At 33.3% G+C, this 24,096-nt stretch overlaps 1 protein-coding gene across 16 annotated transcripts in view; it reads left to right on the forward strand.

Moving 5' to 3' along the window:
- The window catches only part of LOC145268317 (PAN2-PAN3 deadenylation complex subunit pan3-like), a 412,758-nt gene that overhangs the window by 146,036 nt on the left and 242,626 nt on the right, over nt 1-24,096 (forward strand). For 12 of the 16 annotated variants that reach the window (XM_080123781.1, XM_080123790.1, XM_080123788.1 and 9 more), the window contains 2 exons: nt 4,474-4,614; nt 13,484-13,616. In XM_080123781.1, coding sequence (XP_079979907.1) covers nt 4,474-4,614; nt 13,484-13,616 — 274 coding nt within the window. The remainder of the gene's footprint in view (nt 1-4,473; nt 4,615-13,483; nt 13,617-24,096) is intronic. The other 4 variants (XM_080123796.1, XM_080123794.1, XM_080123797.1 and 1 more) reach the window with 1 other exon arrangement.

A 24,096-nucleotide genomic window follows, 5' to 3' on the forward strand; every position in this document is an offset into this window, starting at 1 on the left:
GCTGCCAGACAATACCACACAGTGGAAACTAGATGATTTCATTTTGATCATGGCTGCCAATGCCTGCTATTTTCCAGGGCTGATTGTTTTTTTGTTTTTTTTTGGGGGGGGGGGCTTTACCGAATCTGTTCTGGCTTTGTGTCGTACTTCTACCAGGCAATGCCAATACACAAATCCTGCTAGTCTATTATATTTAAAGACAATATTGAAATGAAACAAGAAATTATGAAATGTAATTGGGTGGGGTCGCTAACTTGGCTAACACTATCTATTTCCTAGGACGTTATATGACATAGACAACAAGCAGTGATTATCTATTTCCTATGACGTTATGACATAGACAACAAGCAATGATGAGTAAGTTAATATGGCTAATCACCAAAGTACCATAAACTTATTGATGTTACCTAAAAATATTGATAAATATTATCTGGCCTAAAAGTAGATTTTACTGCCCAATTACTTCTGACTCACTCTACATGTATTTACGTTGTATGTATCAAATAGTTTATTTACCCATGTCCCACTGTGGCAAGTTTAACATGAGGGATCTAGTTCTGCTCCCCCTCTGGAAATTTCTGTGATTGGACCTATGAGCATTCCTGTCGGGAAGGGTCGATCTTGAGTGCAACCCTCAGATCTGTTATCGCTTCCTCTCGTATTTTTTTAAAAACTTTTCCCTGTAAATTGGACCTACTACTTCAACTGCTCTACAACTACTAGCCCCAAAACTCCTTTATCAATGTCTTCTGTTCTGCACACATATCCCTATACTTTCCAGATTTACTCTTCTGAGGTCATTGCAAATCCGTTTATCACTCTCGTATCATTTCTCCATGCAATGCATATCCTCAACCCTGACTGACCTGGTATCACTTCTATCAGTTATCGTACTAAGTACACATGCTCACTAGACTCTTTCCTTCCTTTATTGATTAGCTCCTTACATCAAGTGGTTTCATGCCTCGTTTGGAGCAATTTTCATAAAACATAATTAAGGAAAAAGATGAGAATGAATTTTGAATACTTTAAATTAGTAATCCTTAGCTAAAAAAGAGAATTCAAAATGAAATATAAATAAATATATAACTTGAAAGAGAATTTTTTTACTTTAGTAATATTTATAAAGGAAGTGGCAATGATTACCCCACTCCAGCTATGTACTAAATAGACTAGACTCACAAGCAAAGTGTAGTATTTGTTCTGATGTTGTACTTCAATCTTTCCTGTCTGAAGTCGATTCTTCTAGAGGCGATTTTTGTCCCAACCAGAAAGCCTCTTTTTAGCGGGTTGAATTTTCTCTACATAAAAAAAAGCCTTGATAATGGTAATCAGTATAGGAAAACTGAAATAACACCACTCCTGTCAGCCTTCTTAAAAAAGCATAGATGGCTGAGGACAATTGAAGAGATATGGTTAATTCACATTGACACACTTAAATTGCAAAAGTTGAACGATAAAATTGAGTCTGGTCTGTACTTGGATGGGTGACTATTCGGGAGTACCCAGGGCTGTAAGCAAATGCATCATACAGGTGTATAAACAAATTTCTGGAAAAAAAAAAAATGACAGACTAGTTTCCTTGTATTATTTGGATTCTTCGAATGACTGTGCTCATTTGCTATTATTTTCACAATGTTTTGGTTTTGACCTTCTTCGGGTGTATCTTGTAAAACTCTGAAATCCTTCTGTCGGACTCTGAAACCCGCACAGAATTTCAGATGGAATCCTTTATTTAATTCACGGGGAATAGCATGCTTTGTTCCATCAACCATGACACATACTTTATCCAAATAACCTGAAGAAGGTCAGCGGTTACATCAACTTGAACGTTATGAAAATAACATTCAAGATGAGAACAGTAGTTTGTCTCAAAAATTTAGAAACGGATTAACTTCCTGCCACAGAGATCTAGGCATTTATTCCATAATCTGCAATCACCTTCAGTTGTAAAGAGGGATTATTTACCCCAGAAAAATGATGTGGCACAAGGGTCAGAAAACGGGATTTGAAAAACTAGCACACTTTAATTTCCAACTTTGCCTCATAGGGTTCGGGTTCGATCCTCATACTCACCTACCAAAACTGTTTTTTTATTTTAACTCCCCCCCCCTCGGGGTTTTGATTTACCCAAGACCACACACACCTCCAAACACCCGGGCAGCGCCGGGTATCCACTAGTTGTAAATAAAACTGAAATACATTGTAATAATAATATAATACTGAAATACAAGAGTTATGTCCCTTTATCACAAAATTACTTTGGGTAGTTTCATGATAAAGATTGAAATCTCAGTGAATTTTTGTCCTCATTTTATAATTTAATTTTATTTTGGGTGCGGGCACAAAGGAAGAGTGTAGTGACAGCTGGCATAAAAAAAAAAATTACCCACCCCTTCTAAAAATTACTTTCCTTGCATGGATGGTACTCTTCAATGGCGACCCCCCCCTCCTCCTCCTCTCCCTTAAAAAAAAAACTGACCATTTAAAATTAGGCCGGTGGGGGCCAAAAAAAAAAAATAAATAAAAGACGGCATCCGTCTTGGTTAGAAATTAAAAGCCATGAAGAGAGTTAATATTTGAGATGAAATAAAAATCATTTAAAACTACTTTAAAAAAAAAAAATGCAAATGGATTGCAAAGTAACTTTTATTAGCTATGGAAACATTTACTTGTATAATTGATTTTTTTTTTAATCACTTTTTCGAATTGCTGTGGATTGTAAAACTAACCCCAAATTTTGTTTTGAAAACTTGAATTTTATTGTGAGAAAGCTTCGAAAAGCCCTGAAAAGTCCTTGAAAATGGATATTGAAAATCTGTATGAACCTGGTATCACTTATGCAGTTAGCAATAAACTAACCACTTTTTAAAGGGTGAGAAAACAAAATCTGGAACGGTAGACCTCCTAGAACTGCACAGGACTAGATATACTTCAGCCAACAGGAAATAAGCTATCTCAACAATGGCCTAGACTGTTGTCTTTGGTTCTAAGGGACCCTCCATCCTCCTATGCACCCATGTTTGAAACAATTCAGTTGTAAAGAATACAGAAGGAACGATAAATTTCTCGCCCTAAAGAAAACAACACTACAGCTTTATTTTAAAACTTTTATTGAAAAAAATCAATTCAGGTAACTTGATTATGTAGTAGAGCTGACATCTATTCAATGTAGCCGCCTTCGCCCTCAATCACTGCCGAGATACAGGTCTGCAACTGGGAACAAGCACCAGTGAAAGCTCTGTGATCAGGTTGGTGTTGTGGGAGGCCATGTTAGTGATGTTCTCGACGTATGACCAAACGAAATAGTCCAGTGGGTTCAGGCCAAGGAAGGAGAAGAGTGACCTGTGAGAGAAGAATACAAGATCGTAGCACTCCTTCTGAAGCTAAGCCTGGGTCTCTTTGGACTTGTGGGCCAGTGCTGAGTCCTGATGCCACACTTAGGATCTGCCAGCGGCCACCTGATTGCACCAGGGAATCCTCACACTCTTCAGTGCATCCACATACACTTTGGTGTTGACTTTCAAGTCTACTTTGAAGATCTGAGGGTACATGATGTAGCCCTCATTTGAAATCATACCAAAGACCATAACCATGGCCGGAAACTTTGAGCATTGTCCTCAAGAGTTGAAACGTCCAGATTTGCATTTTGAGGGTGCTGGCAATGGTCCTGTTGTCATAACTTGGATCGATAGAGAGCACGAGTTGTACAGCTGTGCATCTCCAATCTCGCTCGTTGAACATTGTATCACTTTCAGACATGATAGAAGGCTCCTAAAGCTCTTGGGCTTTGTATACAACTGACCAACTAGTAGATGGTCTGCAACAAAAAAAGAAGAAACCGGTTTTCATCAAACTGAAATGGAATCCTGTCGTCTTTTCTAGGGCGACAATTTTATCGTTCCACCTTGTAATGTTCGTTGCCGCTAAACAATGTGATTGTTGATCTAGCCTTTAGACTTTTTTTTTTTTTTTTTTTTACAAGGTGGTCACCACTGATCAAGGCCTGGAAGCCACTCAGGGATAAAGGTTATTGCATGTGCAGTACATTAGTGTTGAGATTTGATAAAGTGTCTTACGTAAGGGGGCGGTTCATCAGGAATTTGTTTATGTTGCACTTGAAGACATTCAAGTTATATTCAGGTGGGAAACAGGCAAATGGAAGAGAGTTCCACAGGCGTACACTTCTAAGAAAGAAGCTTTGTTCATGGAATCTACGTTTTTGGTTTTGGCACAGATAAAGAGTGGGGAAAATTCTTGATTTTAGTTTAAATGTTATGTTCTATCCTTCGTCAGAGAAAAGGAGATGCTTTATGACTGGGGTAATTTGGTGTCTAACTTTGTCCTTGCAGAAAGGAAAATAAATAGGAATTGTTGATGGACTGGGAGGCGTTATTTGACCCTTTGAATGTGCATTGCTGTTCTCAACTCCAATTATTATGCTTTTTATTTGATGCCTAAATTTTCTTGCAGAGACCAAGAGCACGAACTCTCAACCATTTTAGCAGCCCATTATCTCAAGGTGCTAAACCATTTTTACCAGCAAGTCGGGTTGACCAAACACTTGCGGACAACTTTTCAGCTTTGAATCTTTCAAGTCCTGCTTCGGGTCAAGTATGTATTAGTATTAAAATTATATATTTTATTTTTTATTTTCAGCATAGATTAGTTGTATAGAATTCAACTTAATCAAAAAAAAAAAAAATAAATAAATAAAAAGTACAGAAAAAGTTTTAAACTGTACGTACCCATCATAGTGAAAATGTCATATTCCAAAAATCATGTAAATCTATCAAGTAGTTTTTTATATATATATATATATATATATATATATATATATATATATATAAAATCATTTTTAGCTATTTTAAATAATGATTGCCATTGCAAGACTAATTTGATCTTGGTAGTTTGAATGGAATTGTCTCCCTTTATTTAAAACATTGCAGATCAAAATCAACTCTCACTTATAAAGTTTGATTTTTATTTTAGTTAAAAAGAAAACAAACTTTGATCAATTTATGTGATTTTTGGAGTATGACATTCGTTCATTGACGGTTACATACATCATACGGATTTTACTGTATTTTTGTCTTTTTAATAAAGTTGAAGTCTAAACAAGCACCATATACCGTATATACTTGTGTACAAGTCAAATTTCTGGGAGACGATTTTAAGGTTACTTTTTTGGGGTCGACTTATATATAGGTAATGTTTTTGGAAATGTAGTTAAAGAGTGACTCGGCGCTCGATCATAACATAGAAAATGCCAATTTGTTTGTGCACTCTGTATATATTGGTAATCCTAGTAAATTATTATACTCCTTCTAAACCCGACTGCGGTGTGTTTGCCAACATGTAAGCACATGCTCGATTTTTCAGTGGGGAGGCTTAATAATAATTGGAATAGCTCTTGCAATGTTCACTCTCTAGACGTGGCTATAGGCCTAAGTTCGATATGATGTACGCTGTGATGATATGACGTTTTTTTTAGGGGGTTAGGAAATGTAGTTTTTACAATGCTGTTCTCCTCTAAGTTCAACAAGTTAATGACAACTATTTAATTAAATCATTTAATGGCACTTAATGCAGTTTTATATTACAATACATCATCACACTACTTATATACATAATCTGATAGACTCTTCTGTTGATCGACAATGATAACAATCTGCTGGTTAGTTAAAATTCTATAAGTGTTCGAACCTATATTTGATCGGGATTATTTAATATTCTTGCAAATTCTTGGTCGAAAAAAAAAATACCGTATATACTTGTGTATAAGTAGAATTTCTGGGAGACGATTATTTTTGTGAGGTTGACGCATACATACAAAATTTTTTTTTGGAAATTTTGTTAAAGAGCGACTCGGCTCTCAATCATAAAATAGAAATGCTTGTGCACACAGTATATACCGGTAATCCTACTAATTAGCCCTTCTGAACCCCATTGCATATTTTAGGGCTAGGCCTGTAAACATTTGTAATTATTGAACAGCTATGGTAAATATAGGCCTATGGTAAGTTAGGCCTTTACGTTTAACCTACTGTGTTAAAGAGAAACTTTATCAACAATTTAATGAAACCATTTAATGGTACTTAACGCATGCCTTCGCATTATTACAGTATATTACAGCTCGTACAATGTATGCGTTTACGTTATTATGGTACGTGACATAAATTATATCTAAAAACAGTAACTGCTCTTCGAATCTACAGCATGTTGTTGATCAGAATGTTTGATTAGCAACATTTGCGTTCGTTGCATGTAAGTGTGCAACGGATTGGTTCTATATATGAAAATCGAATAGACCACACTTGCGTAAATGCACATATTATTGCTCACGGATGCCGAGAAACAATTTATAATATGTCTTACAAAAAGGAAATTATCTGTGCGAGAAAGAGCCATGAGACGAACCATTTAACTTGTTTATAACCTACAATTGACTTATACACAGGTAATACCTAAAATGACACAATTTTTGGTCTAAAAATGCACATCAACTTATACACAAGTTTATACAGTATTTTTCATTTTCAACGCAGATTGTTTTCAGATGAAGTTTGTATTTTTCTTATTATTGAACCATTCCAGTACGAATTGATGTATTTTTCAAATACTTTTGTAAGATTTAAGTTTGTTTTTTTTGTGCTTCAGCATCTTAAGTTGGTTTAACTTTTATTGGGAGGGGAGAAACATGATATAGATATTAAAGTTTATCATGTTGTATACATTTTTAACTTGTAAGTTTGTAGATAACACTATCAATGTCATTGTCAACTGTTTAACACCTGTTTCACACGTTGGCATGTATTGGACTGCTTTAAGAAATTGATTTCCAAATTAACCTATCTCTGGCCAGGTTTTTATTCATCCCTCTTTCTCTTAAGTTCATTTTTATCATTTCCTCCCATGTTTTCCTTGCCTTTCTTTTATGAACTGGACATGTTACCTTGACTGTTCTACATCTATTAACCCAAAAAAAGAACTATCATCCATTATTTCAATGTGACCATACCATCAAAGTCTCCTGTTCTGCACTCATTTCCTTATGCTGTCCAGATTTAATTTTCCGCTAAGGTCATCAGAATTATGAATATCTTTACACCCATAGTACACATCCATCGTATCATTCTCTTATCATTTTTCTCCATGCAACATATGTCCTCAACCCTCATTGGCGAAGTTTCAATTCCATGCATCATAACACTGCGTGCACATGCCTGGTAGACTTTTCTCTTGGTCGACAAGTATGCATTATGACATAACATTTCACGTTGAATAATTATATATATATATATATATATATATATATATATATATTGCAGTTTATAAATTTAAATTTTTTTCAGAAAGTATAATTTTCAAAGCAAACAAGGACTACATTTAAAGTAATTTCCTTTAAATTACTTTAAATGTTGTATTCTATAATCAAACAATCAATTTTTTGCTTTGAAAATTATAATTTTTTTTAAAGGAAATTTTAATAGACTGCAATCTTTAATTTGCACACTCTAGTATATTGAGCAAATTTATTTGGTTGGTTGGTTGGTTGTTTTTGTTTTATGGCATATCAACCTTTTTCAGGTTATTTAATGCCGAATTTAGTTATTTTGAGGAACGATTTTTAACGGAGTATATATTTTTTTTTTAAGTCAGATTCTATTTAACCCATAGTTGGGACCCTAACAGGTACTACCACTCCGGGTCAGAGTGGACCTGGGAGCAATGGCAATTAAAGGGTGGCTCTACACTCCCTAAGGCCCACAAGGTGGGGCCTCACCATCGGATATAGTTTTAGGTCATATCCAGGACCAAAATTTATTTGAATTGAATTATATCAAAATATTACCTCCCAAAAGTATTTGGTAAGACTTGAAACTACAAGATTCATTAATCTGTGATCTAATTCATCTTGCTATTTGGAGATATATATATTATATAATTTTTTTATTTTCTTTATGTAAATATAGTCATATTTTCCATACATAAACAAAATTTTAAAAAATCCTAAATTTGCTCTCTTTGATTGAGCACTATCAACGACTTGTTGGAATTCAATGATTCTAATCTTTTGAATATTTTTCTACCTGGAATATGTAGAAATATATTTTCTTATAATATATACCAATCCTTATTTAAAAAGTTCAATTCTGTCTCTCTCTCTCTCTCTCTCTCTCTCTCTCTCTCTCTCTCTCTCTAATGTAAATACAGTCATATCTTGCTATGATGTGCAGACCGTTTCAATCATATTAGATATCATCAGACAAGAAAAATTTAAGTTCAAAAATTAGAAAGGTTCCATACCTTTTCAAATTTTGAGGAGAGAAAAATTGCCATCACTGGCAACCAAGTATATATATATATATATATATATATATATATATATATATATATATATATCACTATTACATATTACTCCTATATAATATACTAGCCTGGGTGCCCGATGTTGCCCGCGTGTTTGTAGGTGTGTGTTGAGCAAAAAAAAAAAAAAAATTTGTAGTAAACAGGCAGACTCAAACCCGTACTGCAAAGGAGGTAAAGAAAGTGAAAAAAAAAAAAAAAAAAAGTGACGTGTTAGCTATCATGCCCATCACCAAACCGGAAGTGATGTAGGTTTAAATTAAGGCTAGACAATCGAAAAAATGCGATAACTTTCGAAAATATCGCTGAAAAAAGTGACTCCTCCCTGTAGAAAAGTGTCCAATTGAGGGTGAAGGAATTAATGTTTCTGGCTAATTTTTTTTATATTTGTTATCCGAAGGGTCAAGCTTTAAGATGATACTAATCTTGTGAAAATCTGTCGCCTCTGTCGAAATTTTTTGCGAGATATGCAAACATACATACATACATACAAACATGATGATTGCAACGTCTTGTCAGACGAGTGCCACTCTCTCACGACACTTAAAGTCCATGAGCCCAAAAATGACTTCCATCGCCACAGAACCATTTTTATAGACAAATGCCTGAGGGAGTATCTGTACACAGATGATGTTACAGAGTTTTAGCTTTGTACGACAGCAAAGTCTCTCTCTCGGTTCAAAATGTTGAGATCCAGCAACAAGCAAGAGAAATATAGCCAGTATTATAAGGAAAAACAATACCCCCCCCCTTCTTCCTTTCACGTCATCCACCCACGCAAAGGAAATCACAGAGACAAGATCCCCCACCTCATCTCCACCGCCTTTCGACAAGACGGGGAACATAATGGATGTAAACCAGACAGAAACCCCAACCCACCCATCTCAGAAGGGAACATCTGGAAATAAAAAAAACTTTAGCGGGAAATTTAGTTGGGCTACCAACAGCCAGGGAAACACTGGTTAAAAATGGGTGCCTTGAAGAAAATGGGGTTAACACCAGCGTAGAAAGATGCATAGGTGAAATATAGTCCATTCAACTCGGATTGGCGGATCGCCATCGGACCGAAAAGGGAAATCCACTCAAAGCTTGAATATACCTTGGCCGAATGTTATTCTTGGAGATGGATATCCCTCCAATAGAGAATCTTATGCTAAAAATCACTCGTCAGGAATAATGTTAAAAGAGAATGGTGACGAAGAAAAGACATTTGTGTTAACGATGCTGGTCGGGACTGGACAATTATCAAGAAGCTAAGTTTTTATCAATTTTCATTCACTCCAATCCGCCCAACCAGCTCCCATGTCTCTATGCTAAAATATCATTCATGTTATGTATAAATTGACTTTTTGCCAAGTGCAATGAAAGAAGAAATACATGATTGTCTGATTCTAAATAATAACTGCGACTAAATTTTTCTTTTCATTCAAAAAAAAAGAAAAGTAGGGGAAAGAGACAATACATCCCCATGAACAAACTTTATTATTGCCCCCCCCCATCTCGACCCGTAATGTTGTCTGCACCCTCATTTGCATTATTGTTTTATTTTTTTTTTTTGCATTCACCTGTATCGCACTCATGTAAATAAATTAATGTGTTTTTAGTATGTTCATACTCGATTGTGTTATCGTCTTTATTGCCTTATTATAATTATTAACCGTGAATGTCAATAAGGTGTTTCATGACGATAATGCTGGTTCGAAGCTTGGCAAGTGCCATTTGGTTGTAATATCGTCATAACCGGCACGCTGCATATTTTTTATTTTATTTTTCAACTTGCGGTTGGAAGGAGAATTTCACTTTGAAGTTCCTGTTACGTTGTCGTATCATAAAATGAGCGTTTGTTGTATATTGGTCGAAATTGGAATGGAGATGATATATTGTCTATTTATAAAAGATTGAGTGTTTGATTATCTTATCAGAGTTAATGTCGTGTGTGTGATCTGTCTAGTGGTCTTTCTATTACATATGTTCATATGCTGTTAAGTGTGAATATGTGTGCAAGATGTCATTTGAACATACCTTCTGCCATTTTGTTGGTCCATTTGGAAATTCTCGTCTGAGAGGGAGACTTGATACCTGTTTTTGGGGACGAAGATTTATTTCACACCAAGACAAGAAATTGGTTCTATAGTTTATTTCACTTTCCCAGATGTCTTGCAGAAGGTGGAAAGTGAATTTGGCCTGTGGTTTCTTCTTCTAGGTCTTATTTCTACCACGTCAGCGTTCGTTCCCCCAGCGGAGGGGAGGAGACAACGGCAAAGCCGTCCGCTGTCGTCCAAGTTGCAACCAAATCTCAACGATTCAGCTAACCTGATCACATGACTCGCACACAATCCAATCAGCTGATCTTAACTTCCTGTCAACGTGTCTACACTGTAATTCACACTCTCCCTCCTCTTTCTCTCTCTCTCTCTCTCTCTCTATCCATTCTCTAACATTCCTAATCACGGGCTATCGACACATGGGATTCCCATCCAAGATCCCGATACACATCAAATCCCTGGGTTAGACCCCAAACCGTTACACTAGCAACAAGTTAAACTGCAGACCAGCTTAATGCGGGTACTGGTCTCCCGCTTTATGGTTTTTTAAATCAGAGATTTGCTTCTCCTCCTAGAAAGGTTGCCTTCACCATGGCTTACGGAAGCCCTCTCCACCCTAGCACACACATACATACACACAAACACATACAGAAAAGGGTTCATTCATCCTTTGAAAGGTCTTGTTTTTAATCCTTCAGGGAGACTAGCCGCCCTCCTCACCAAACAAGTCTGATGGGGGAACCAGTTTAGTCACTGGTGACCCGACCATGAGGCAGGTAGTACTTGGTTACATAGTATCAGTAGCATATGACATGACCTGACATACATACATACATACATACATACATTTAAACAGACAGGTGAGAATTATATTATAGATTACGTGTTGTGTGAAGAATTAACCAGGTTGGTGTCTGACTTGCAATGACTCACCAGTAGGAGCTTTTCAGTCCTGGTTGACAGTCTACTTTAAGAGCTGGAAAACTCTGACAATACAAACCTGTATGCAATTGTTCGTCGATTCTGTGGCATATATAGCACCAGTTAATAAAGTCACCTGTATCAGGAAGTGAATCGTTCTACACTAGCCATTACTACTATAAACAATTCATTGTGTGTGTAGTCCATCAATTTGCTCACTCTGCTGTTTCAATCGAAGATGTGTTATCAAGCCAATCCTTGTAGAATGTGAATAGGAACTGCAACTGCTCGACCCACCACTTATGAGTCAGGCGGCTTGATTTGTGGGAGCAGGGCTGGCCTTGTGTCACACATGTAGTACCAACATTGAAAGCAGAGTATAACAGGATGGATTTATGGTCCTCATGTGTTGAGCATGACGGGAATCCATCATATATACGTATATCCAAATAGTATGAATAATCAATCCTCAGCTCTGAAATTCAGAAACCTAAAAATTCTATTTTGGTTTCATTAGATAAAACGGATTTAAATTATTTTATTGTTAGCTGTGCTGAATAAGTTTGTCAGATGTGTGTGCTCAGTGTTATGATCTATGGAAGTAAAACCTAGCCACTGAGCGTTGAGGACATGTGTTGCATGGAGAGAAATTATATCAGAATGATACAATAGATGTGTAATGAGTCATAAAGACAGACTTAGGTCTGATGACCTGTGATGTAGAACAGTTGGGGTAGCAGGTCCAGTTACCTGAAGGGCAAGAAAAACATGGGAGGTAGTGATCGAAATGGACTTGATGGATAAATAAACACCTGACCAGCGATGGGATAGTTAGTTTGGAAATCGATTTCTAAAAGTCATTCAATGAATGCCAGCAATGTAAAATATACATTAAATTGATGACACCCCCCCCTAAAAAAATAAACAGCAATGATAAAGAAGTAATTTAAAAGAAAAATCATGTGAAGTTTGTTTTTGTAGTGAAAAACTTAATTGAAAAAAAAATATTAATTAAAGAAGTGATAGAATTTAGCTTTTGAATAAAGCAGCAGTAGTAGTAATGATAGTGGCCTCTGTTTATATCTGTCTCTTCCAGAGGCTGAAAAGTCCAGCATAGACGACCAGACTGGTCCCCTTTCTGTTGGATTTGAAACCAATGGTATCAATGTTTTTCTGATCTGTAACACACACACACACACACACACACACACACACACACGTTTTACATGCATCATGATCTTACTTCCATTAGTATGGTCAAGTGGGGAGGATCTGTATTGTTATATTTCAGAAAATATCCTTCATCAGACATTTGTTTGGCTTTCAAACATGTCTATAATATGGCTATTGTAAACTGAGCAAATTTTGCAGAAATTGGAAATATATATATTATGCAATTCCTGTGTTGATACTTAATATTATTTATTACACTTTATTTTATTAATATTTATCTTCATTTATCTAGTATTTATAATTAATTCTCATTTGTTTACTTTTTAAAATTTATTTTCTGCAATCTTATTCAAATGATTAAGGTTTAACTATTAAAGAGGCATACATCTGAAAGAAAATTAGGTGCTTGTGTAGATCGGTGAACTTTTAAGCCAACACATTTCAGGTGAAAACATTATTACATACATACTGTGTCAAAATTAATATAAGTTCCAGAAATTACAAAAACTGATCCAGTGACAGATGTTTTTTTTTTGCTAAAAATACAATCATCCACATTTATATTCTGTTTAAAAATGGCGCACCTTTTAGTCAATTTCTTTCAAGGGAGATAAGTTGTCACTTTGTCATACTGAATTGGGTGTACAATACAACTTTCCCATATAAAAAAACATACAATAAAACTATAAATTGATTAATTCTATTTTTACTTGCAATTATTTTTCTATCGGATCATTTTCATATATATATTTTTTTAGAATTTATACTAATTTTGACATGACATGCAAGTACATAATGTTTTCACCTGAAATGTGTTGGTTTAAAAGATCACCAATTTACACAAATACTAAAAATATTTTTTTGTTCCAAGTTCAATATATTGCCCTTTCCAGACCAGATGACCTAAGAAAGAAGAAAAAAAAACAAAAACAAAACAAAAAAAACACATTTTACTGATTATTTTCTCCTTTTAGGAATCAAGTGCCAGCATCTCAGATTATGTGGTCAAATCACCAACTTCTCTCACTCATAGCTCAAGCTCTCCATCTTTTTCTACTTATTCACAGATGTCTAGCATATCAACGCCATCTCCACATGTCACGCCAGGTAAGATGACATTTCTCTTTATTTTTTTTTCTTTCCTTTTATCTAATTATAATTACTTAATATTTTTTAAATTGCTTGACGGAATGATGGAGACTATCAGATCATTCTAGAGATGATCATATAGTCTTCATCGTTGAGATGATTAGATGGACTTCATCATTCTAACAGGCAAATTCCTAGTAAAAAAAAAAACAATCTACCTAACCATAATATATTCCAATGAAAACTTAAATAACAAACACTATTATATCGGAGAAACCCTGTTTGACTAAAACATAATATATTATAATCACAAAAGTATATTTAATAACAAAACCAAATATAGTATATTACTAGGACGTTGCAAAGCTCCAATCTCTGTCCCATTGCCACAATCTGTACCTGTTTTGCAAGTACTGTAATGGCATGTGCTCTGAACTCAAAGCACTTGTCTCCTTTCCATGTACATACCATTGACTAACCCAACAAGCAGCAAGATCCCACACCTTCACTGTTGAGGTTTCTAGATGTTGAAAGGCCTTCTACTTTGTTTCTTCCCTCGAACTGCTAGACTTTCGAATTTCCTCTTTACTTCCCTGGCTGTACTAACTTGCATAGGTTCAAATGTTATGTAAACAAGCATCTCTGATTTTGGTTGGGAATGAAGTTACTGCGTAGCATACGTGGCATTATATTTTTACTAATATATCAATATATATTAAATTAAAAGAAAAATTATGTTATTAACAATTGCAACTGTCGAATACCTGAGAAGTGTCCTTTAAGTAATGAATGTTTAACCCCTTCAGTAGTATACTAGGCAAAAATAAGGATAGATTTTATGGGCATATACATTCTATAAACAATCAAAGGTATGAAAAGGATACCTCCTTATCAATACATTATTGGAAATTAGTTTGGAAAAACACGACACCAAGGTTAGAGTGGAAAATTATTAAAAAGGCAAATACATGCCACTCACTACACTCACCGTGTTTTTTATGACTTTATGAAAAACTTGAAATAATGTGATTTAAGGATCTGGACAGACTCCTGCAAACATTTTAAAATACATGCACTGAAGAAATTATAAATTGACGATTATGACTGTAACTACATCAAAAAGAAAAAAAAAAACCCTGTCCCATGACCCAACTCACCCCATATAAAACAATGAATAATCAAGGGTATTTTTTTTTTTTTTTGACTCTTTCAATTGTATAGTTGAATATATTATAAATTTCGTCAGCACACTTATATATGTATGTACTTTCGTAAGGTATTTTAAGTGTGCAATTTAAAAAAAAAAAAATTATAGTACATTTTAACGTTGGATAGATAAAATTTTGAACCTATGTTTGATATTTGGTTTGCGTAATGAAGTGATCTAGGAATAAAGGGTAGAATACTCTTACATGGGTGTGTTAGTACCTTTTTAATTTGAAAGATTTGTAATTGCATTGAATATAGGATATGAATTTTTATTCATAATCATTAGTAAGTAAATATGGTTGAAATTTTAAATGTATATATCTATGCTGTAACAAAGTAGATATTGTTTTTATTTATTTTATTTAATTATAGTTAGATGACTGTGTTAAACGTGTATATATGTGTGGATGTTTCTACATATCTTTGTGTATAAATGGATGGAAGGTTCATTGTGTGTACATATGTGTGTGTGTGTGTGTGTGTGTGTGTGTGTGTGTGTGTGTGTGTGTGTGTGTGTGTGTGTGTGTGTATACTAGTATTTCAGCCCGGTGTTGCCCGGGTGTTTGGAGGTGTATGTTGAGCAAAAAAAAAATATAGTGGTAGTAGGAAGGCATGCTCGAACCCATACCGCAAAGAAGGAAAAAAACCTGACGTCTTTGCTGTTACGACCACCGCCACACCGAAAGTGACATAGGTTTAAATTAAGGCTAGACAATCGAAAGGAAAGGATCACTTTTGAAAATATCGTCAGGAAAAGCGACACCCTCTGTAGAAAAGTGCTCAGTTGAAGGTGAAGATTTTAATGTTTTAGCCAGTTTTTTGATATTTGTTATCTGGAAGGTCGAACTTCAAAATGATACGGATCTTGTAAAAATCCGTTGCCTCTGTCGAAAGTTTTTTACAGACATGCAAACATACATACATATATACATACATACATTTATATATTCGTAACTCAAATTTTCGACCCAAACCGATTAAAAAGCTTTCCCTATCTCTGAATACCCTTTATGTAAAATTTCAAATGTTTAGACTAGAAATTGTCTGAGTAACTTTGTAGACCGCAGAGGTCAAATTTTTTAAAACTTAACATTTGTTTTGGGCTCAAATCAAGTTATTAAGTTAGATCCATGTTCAAGGAACCTATATCTAAAATTTCAATTGTTTATACCCAAAATTGTCGGAGAAGTTTGGTAGAGTTCTCAAAGATCAAATCCTTAAACTTTGACCTCCTAACAGCCACATTTCTGGGCGAAAACGGATTACAAAGATTTTCCCAAATCTTAGTACCCTGTATATCAAATTTCGAGTCTGTAGACTTAAATTTGACAGTTATTGCATAGGAAAATGTGCACACACACACACACGTTGACTTTTATAGATATATAGATATACGTGTGTGTGTGTGTGTGTGTGTGTGTGCTTTTTTTTTTCGTAAATCATTTTATATAAATCTCCACATGATATATGTACTCATTATATTTTTTAACAACAAAAGCCTTTTAAAATCATTACTCTTATTTATGTGTATATATAAGTGGCCATTTTTACCTTGAATTTCCTCATTAAATATAATCTCCTAATTTGAGTTCAGCACCATACAAAACTGCTAAATAGCATACGCAGAAAATTTTGGACAAATATGGTAAAATAGTCCCAAAAATGGAGTGTTCTTATTAGCCCTAAAAGAGCCCTGGGGCACACCTAAGAGTTATCATGAAGTATAGACAAACAAAATTATATAGAAATCAGTTAGTTGCAACTTTTCAGAAAGTTTTATAAAAATCCAAGACGTCAATTTTTTTTAATAAGCACAAGTATTAATTTTAGCCATTTTAACCTGAAAGGCACCCCTGGGGTGGGGGCAGAGTTTTCCCAGAAAATTTGTTCTGTTACTTTTTTTACTCCTATCATGTTTAATGTTTGTGCAAAATTTCAAATAATTTCAAGGCGTATTTATTGAGAAAAATGTGGATGGATGAACAGATAAGGGTGAATTTACAAGTCCACCCTCCTTTTGTCGGGACCAAAAATATATATGTAACAATCCTGGGAAAGGGTGGTAGAAATTTAGAGAGAAGTGGACACAGTAATCAGTCACCTGTTCAGATTCATCTTGGAATGTTTTAGTGCTGTATTTATTACCTCCCTTGGAAGTTTCTTTTTGAGAAAGCAATTCAGTCAATTTTACAGTAATATACCATGCCTTCAAGAATATGATATTAAGTTTTACTTTTAAGATGTTTTTAAATTAATTTGGAAAGAGAATTCAATGAGGAAAAACATGCATTGTAATAGAAACCAATCAGATGTTTTAAATCAAATACTTTTAGGCAAATGTATGCTGTTTTTTTTGTTTTTTTTTTTTTTTTTTTAATTTCTTTTTTTTGTTATTTCTTTTTTTGTTATTTCTTTTTTTGTTATTTCTTTTTTTGTTATTTCTTTTTTTGTTATTTCTTTTTTTTGTTATTTCTTTTTTTGTTATTTCTTTTTTTGTTATTTCTTTTTTTGTTATTTCTTTTTTTTGTTATTTCTTTTTTTTTGTTATTTCTTTTTTTTGTTATTTCTTTTTTTTTGTTATTTCTTTTTTTTATTTCTTTTTTTTGTTTCTTTTTTTTTGTTTCTTTTTTTTATTTCTTTTTTTTGTTTCTTTTTTTGTTATTTCTTTTTTTGTTTCTTTTTTTATTTCTTTTTTTGTTATTTCTTTTTTATTTCTTTTGTTATTTCTTTTTGTTATTTCTTTCTTTTTTTTTGTTATTTCTTTATTTATTTCTTTTTGTTTCTTTCTGTTATTTCTTTCTATTATTTTTTTCTGTTATTTTTTTCTATTATTTCTTTCTATTATTTCTTTTTGGATTTGTTTTACTGTACACAGATTCGAAAAAGTTGTCACAAAACAAATATACAACAAATAAATGTTATCAAAGGCAAGATAAGTTACTTTTCTACCAAACTGGATATGTTTTTAGTGTTTTTATTTAATGTAACATGTTTATTCAGCTCGAAAAACAGTGTTTACCGATGTATTGGAAAATTTTAAATGGTGGCCGACTCTCTCGGAAACTAAGTTTGGTAAAATGAGTTATGAATAAAATTTAAAAAAAAAACAGTCAAAATACTGTTAAAAACTTGCCGAATATATGTCAGCCTATGTCACGGTAACATATATTGAGCGTGGTTATTTTTTATAACTCCTTTTCCCAAATTTACCGCCTCAAAGAGAGTCAGCTGCCATTTAAAATTTTTCAATACATTGGTAAGCACTGTATATTTTTCGAGCTGGATAAACATGTTACATTAACTATAACATTAAAAACATATCCAGTTTGGTAGAAAAGTAACTTATCTTGCCTTTGATAACATTTATTTGTTATATATTTGTTTTGTGACAACTTTTTCGAATCTATGTGTACAGTAAAACAAACCCTTTTTTTTTTTTTCTGTTATTTCTTTTTTTTTTTTTTTCTTTTTTTTTTTTTTTCCAAAGGTGTTTTGAAACTGAAATTTATACCTTGTTCTTTCTGATTAAGTTTTATTTTAATTAACTGTTTTAATTATTATTTTAATTAACTATTTGGTATAAATTTCAATCCATTGGCCTTTTAGCTAGGAACAAAATATAGTATCTGTTTGGATACTACACATCATCTTTTCTGTCCTCAGTCAGTGGAGAAGAAATTTTCCTAGACTTGAGTAATTTAACGTTTTTCCCAATCTTGAATGGTACTTCCTTTTGGGAACTGGATTTTGGCCATATTTAAAACCACCTTTGTGTTAAACTCTGCTCCTGTAGGGAGGCAAGTAAATAGGAACTTTTTTTAATTAATAAATTATTAACTAATTTTTTTTTTTTTTTTTTTTTTTTTACAAATATTTTGGCAGCAGAAGGAAAGGAAGGGAAAAAAAACATGGTTGAGTTAATTGTTTATTTTATTTTTTTTTTATTTTTGTATTTCTGTGTTTAATTTTGAATTTTATTATTTACTTATTTTACTTATGTATTTATTTTTGTATTAGACAAACTACCACCTAAAACTAGAAAGCTTGCTTGCATTGTTAAGAAAATTTAACAAGAAAATTGTAAAAACTATATAATATACAAGTGTATATATATATATATATATATATATATATGAGAAAGAAAATTAAAACTGTAAGTTGAACTTTACAATCAAAATTTATTATTCGATTGAATACTCCAAAAAACAATTTACAAAGTCCTTATTCCGCGGAGTTTCAAAGAATGCTATTCTTGTTATTCTACTCATCAGACGTAAAAAAATAAGCAAATTATATTTGTAGCAATGCTAGAATTTGCTAGTTAAGGCATTAAGTGAAACGCAATTTATTGTAGTTATAAACTGCCAAATCAAAAAGTGAAAAAATGTTGGATATGTAAAAAAATATATCAAAATTAAACCACATATAAAATTTCAGTTTGCATGAAAATCCTCAAGTTGATCCGAAAAAATAAATATATATATATATATATATATATGGCAATTAAGCTATGCAGAATATTCTTTGTAGCTTAATTTCCATATATATTTTCATACCTTACTACCTAGCTCTGCCTATGTATTGAGGACTGTTGAAGTAAATACTGAAAATTTACACATAAAATTATATTTTTGTATATTAATTTGTGATTAAATGAAGTAGTGTTATATATATACATATACAAAATGCTTTTTCTATAAAAGTATATATAATAAATATAAGTGAACATGTGTCTGTGTATATTTCCCTATGCAATAACTCTGACAATTTTTAGTCTACAGACTCGAAATTTGATATACAGGGTACTGAGATTTGGGAAAATCGATGTGATCGGTTTTTGGCCAGAAATTCGGTGATTAAGGGGTCAAAATTCAACGATTTGATCTTTGAGAACTCTACCAAACTCCTCCGACAATTTTGGGTCTACGCACTTGAAATTTTATATATAGGTTCCTTGGGCATGGATCTAACTTAATAACTTGATTTGAGACCAAAACAATAAATTTTAAGGGGTCATAATAGGGGCCAAAGTTAAAAAAAAAAAAAATTGACCTCTCCGGTCTCTTCCAAATTACTCAGACAATTTCTGGTCTAAATATTTGAAATTTTACATGAAGTGTATTCCGAGATAGGGCAAGCTTTTTCATCAGTTTGGGTCGAAAATTTTTAGTTACCAATATATAAATGTATGTATGTATGTTTGCGTGTCTGCCTTAAACTTTCAAAGAGGCGACGGATTTTACCAAGATCATTATCGTTTTAAAGTTCGACCTTTCATACGACAAATATTGAAAAATTGGCTAAAAACATTATCTTCCCCTTCAACTAGGCACTTTTCTGTGGGGGTGGGGGTCACTTTTTTCAACGATATTTTTTAAAGTTATCCTCTCCTTTAGATTGTCTAGCCTTAATTTTTTAAAATGTCGCTTCCAGTTTGGCAGTGGTCGTAACAGCATAAACGTTATGTTTTACCCCGTTCTTTTCCTCCTTTGCGGTTCGAGCCTGCCTTCCTACTACCACTTTTTTTTTTTGCTCAACATGCACATCCAAACACCCGGGCAACGCTGGGCTGAAATGCTAGTATATATATATATATATATATATATATATATATATATATATATATATATATAAAATTGTGTCTCGGCATCTGTGTGTAAAGCATATCTTATTTTTCTTTTATTAATATTATTGGAATTTCCCCTCATTTCCTTGTACATATTTGCGAATTATTCCATGGATTTCGGCCTTTTGGATTATTTTGGACCATCTTCCAATTACGTGATTTCCTTGGATTTTACTTGTGCAAATGGGAATTCAATTAACTTTCTTGGAGTTATATTTTTGGATTATTTACCTTTCACGAGACTATCCATTCACGTGTAATCACCTTTTTCTTCACCATATTCCCTCTGCTTCACTTTTTGTTATCAAGTAGGATCTTTGACTTACTTGCAGTTTCATCAAATACTTTTGTATGCAAAATCCGATCCCGCATTTTGCTAATTCCTACCCTCTGATGTGAAGGAAAGTATTTCTTGGAAACTCCGCGGATTAAGGACTATCCACTTATCTAGTGTTTCCTTTTCAGATTAAATATGTTTTTAACTCTTTTTCAAAGTGTTTTTTAACATGTTTTATTAATTGTTTGCTCTTATATATATATATATATATATATATATATATATATATATATATATATATATATATCTTTTATAGAAAAAGCATTTTGTTTATGTGTATATTACTTTCTCACCTATGCACTCCGAAATGGCTGAATAGGTGTTGTATTGGAATAAGTATAAAAAATTCATAATTGAAAAAATCTGTTCAAAAGCGAACAAGTCAACACCTTATACAGCCTAACATCACAAGTGCATTTGAGAAGTTTTATCACCACACAAGCAGAAGGGTTTGGTGTATAAAATTAAGGTAAATTTTCAGATTAGGTCCACTTCCACAATTTTCTTTTAAAGGTTTTCGACTATGCTGAATACGAAAATCGTCTTGAAATTTTGCAGAAATAATTAGTTATCGAGATATAAAAAGTTGTATTATGCATTTTATTATTTGGTGGCCATCTTTGTTACGCGCGTAGATTTGTTTATGGAGCACGCACGTAAAAACGATGGCCGCCAAAGAATACTGAGATAAATTTGCTACCGACAACCATGCTTTTTTATGTATATACATAGGAGTCACCACTTATCAATGCCTGGAGGCCACTTGAGGATAAGGGTTATTGAGTATACAGTAATCAATGGGATAATATCGTAGTAATCGTTAGTAATGGAGATTTGGTAAATTGAATTACTTTAGGGGGTAGTCCATCAAGAATTTGTTTATGTTAGACTTGAAGGCAACCAAGTTGTATTCAGCTGGGAAACAGGCAAATGGAAAAAAGCACGGAGTTCAAGAACAGATCTTGCCCAACACACACACAATGTTATCCATCTGATTGGTTGTGTGGTCATCATTTGAATGCCAAGTGGTAAGATAAAGGTGCTGGAAGCAGGTATTGGTTACCACCAGACAATTAGTAGTTACAAAGTTGACTAGCAAATTACCATTGTCACATTTTGTACCAAGAGTAAAGCTGCTGAACACATACCTGGTGTTTTCGTCTGCTGGTCCTATGTGAACATTCTAATCCCTGGCCACTTCCTCTTTAGTCATATTGAGTGCCAGTGCGCATACTGAGATGACACTGACATTCACAACACGATGCTTGAAACGAATCTTAGCTAACCTATACAAGATTGGCTCCCAGTCTAGAAGAGCTGCACGTGCATGGAGGTCAAGTGCAATTGTGACACCATGAAGTCTGCTATTATTGTGACTCTACTGTGATAGAGATAAAAAATGGTCAATCTCACTCAAAATCCTTGCAGTGTCTGGTTGTCCTGTTCCCGCGTCTGAATATTTCGTGGCAAGCAGAATGCTCCAAAAGGTAGGATTTAGGGCCCTTTCCTCAAATTGATTCCATTGAAACTTCCTCCATAAATACAATTGACACTATAACTAAAGTGTTTGATGCTTGTATAACCGATCTTCAGGTTGGTGGCCATCTCTTTTCTGAGTAAGAGAGAAGTTGTTAGAATTGCTGGTTGGAAATGTATGCATTTTGTACAGTGAAGGAATTCACTCTTTCACCATGAAAGCACTTAATAATTACGGAGTCGGTGTGAATTGTCTTTCGGAGGTCCACCTCCCGGATAGCAGCCACAGACGGATCAAAGTACCACGAATGATCCAAATGATACAGTTAGAAGCAAACCAATGTTTTTTTTTTTGTTTTTTTTTAAATTTATTTATTTATCTATTTAAAAAAAAAATTTTTTTAATTATTTTTTTTCATTTTATTTTATTTACTTATTTATTTTTTATTTATTTATTTTTTTATTTTTTTTTTAGAATATTATTGGATGGGTGGGGATTGTTGCAGTCATGCCAGAAATCCATGAAAAGTGAAGACAATGTTTTACTTTTATTCATGATAGGAAATTCGCAAAAGTTAGAAAATAAAAATAAAAATGGTAATAGGAGTTTAAGTGTTGAAGTACACAGGAGTACACAGGAAGATTTCATTATCGAATAATGCCTATATGCAAAATATTTTGGTGCTTGTGCATTATAAGTACATATATAAAAGATGAAATTTTTTTTTTTTTTTTTTTTTTAAGTATTCTAAAGTAACATATACTTGCGTGGTTTGTCAGAATTAGTAAAAAGAATTCTCCAAATTATGAAAAATGATAGAGTAAAAAAAAATGTTAGAACTTTTTTTTTTTTTTTTTTTTTTTTACAAAACATAACTTTTTTATCCACCATTTACTAATTTGAAATTGTAGAATTTAACTGAAATAAGTCAGATAAGTTAGTTTGTCTTACCATATAGAAGAAATGTGTTTTAGCATTTAAAAAAAAAAAAAAAATCACATGTATCAAAATGATAGCAATTTATTTAAATAACAAAAATAAAATAATACATAACAAAACTTATAAGCATATTGGCCGTTTAAAATTATTTGGTCAAATCGATAGACTAAAGTTATCTCCCTTGGATTTTAAAAAGTCTTCAACATTAACCAATATTCGTAAAGCTCAATAATTCGATAAATTTTTATTTTTCGTGTAATTTTTCTGCTCTGTCATTTTTTTGTAATTTTTTTAATTTTTACTCATTTTGACATCACATGTAAGTACATACTAATGTTTTTACTTAAAATCCATTTTTTTTTCACTTATAATGCACAAGCACTTGCTTTTTAATTTATGCTCTCATATTGCAACCCAAATTCCAGTGAAAACTAATGGTTGTTACAAATGAGAAATCAAGGGTAAACGGTTGTGATAATGCTAACTACCGAGAACTGGAAATTCCACAGCAAACTCTTTCATACATAATATATTGATGTTGGCATTCTGTGGATGTTCAATATAAATATCATTGTACCTATTTACAATGCCTCCCCACGGGACAGTTAGACACCAGGGTCGTTTTTTAATGTGGAGAAAAGGTACAAAAATAAAAATTGTCTCAGTCGTGAAGGACTCCTCCTCCACTGAAAGAGAATGAGAAACGGAAGTGCCGCATCTGAAGAACAGATACTACACTTTGATCTTGGCCAAAAGGCCAAGTAGCCTACTGTAGGTAAATGTCATTGTAGTCCTTTGGTTAAAACTGCAATGATATTTATTTATTTATGACTAGCGGGGGGGGGGGTACCCGGCGTTGCCCAGGTGTTTTTAGGTGTGTGTATGAGGGGGGGATAAGTAATAACCCTGA

Source organism: Euprymna scolopes, chromosome 43, assembly GCF_053919585.1.
Source record: "Euprymna scolopes isolate OS-2025 chromosome 43, ASM5391958v1, whole genome shotgun sequence".
Classification (NCBI taxonomy): Eukaryota; Metazoa; Mollusca; class Cephalopoda; order Sepiida; family Sepiolidae; genus Euprymna; species Euprymna scolopes.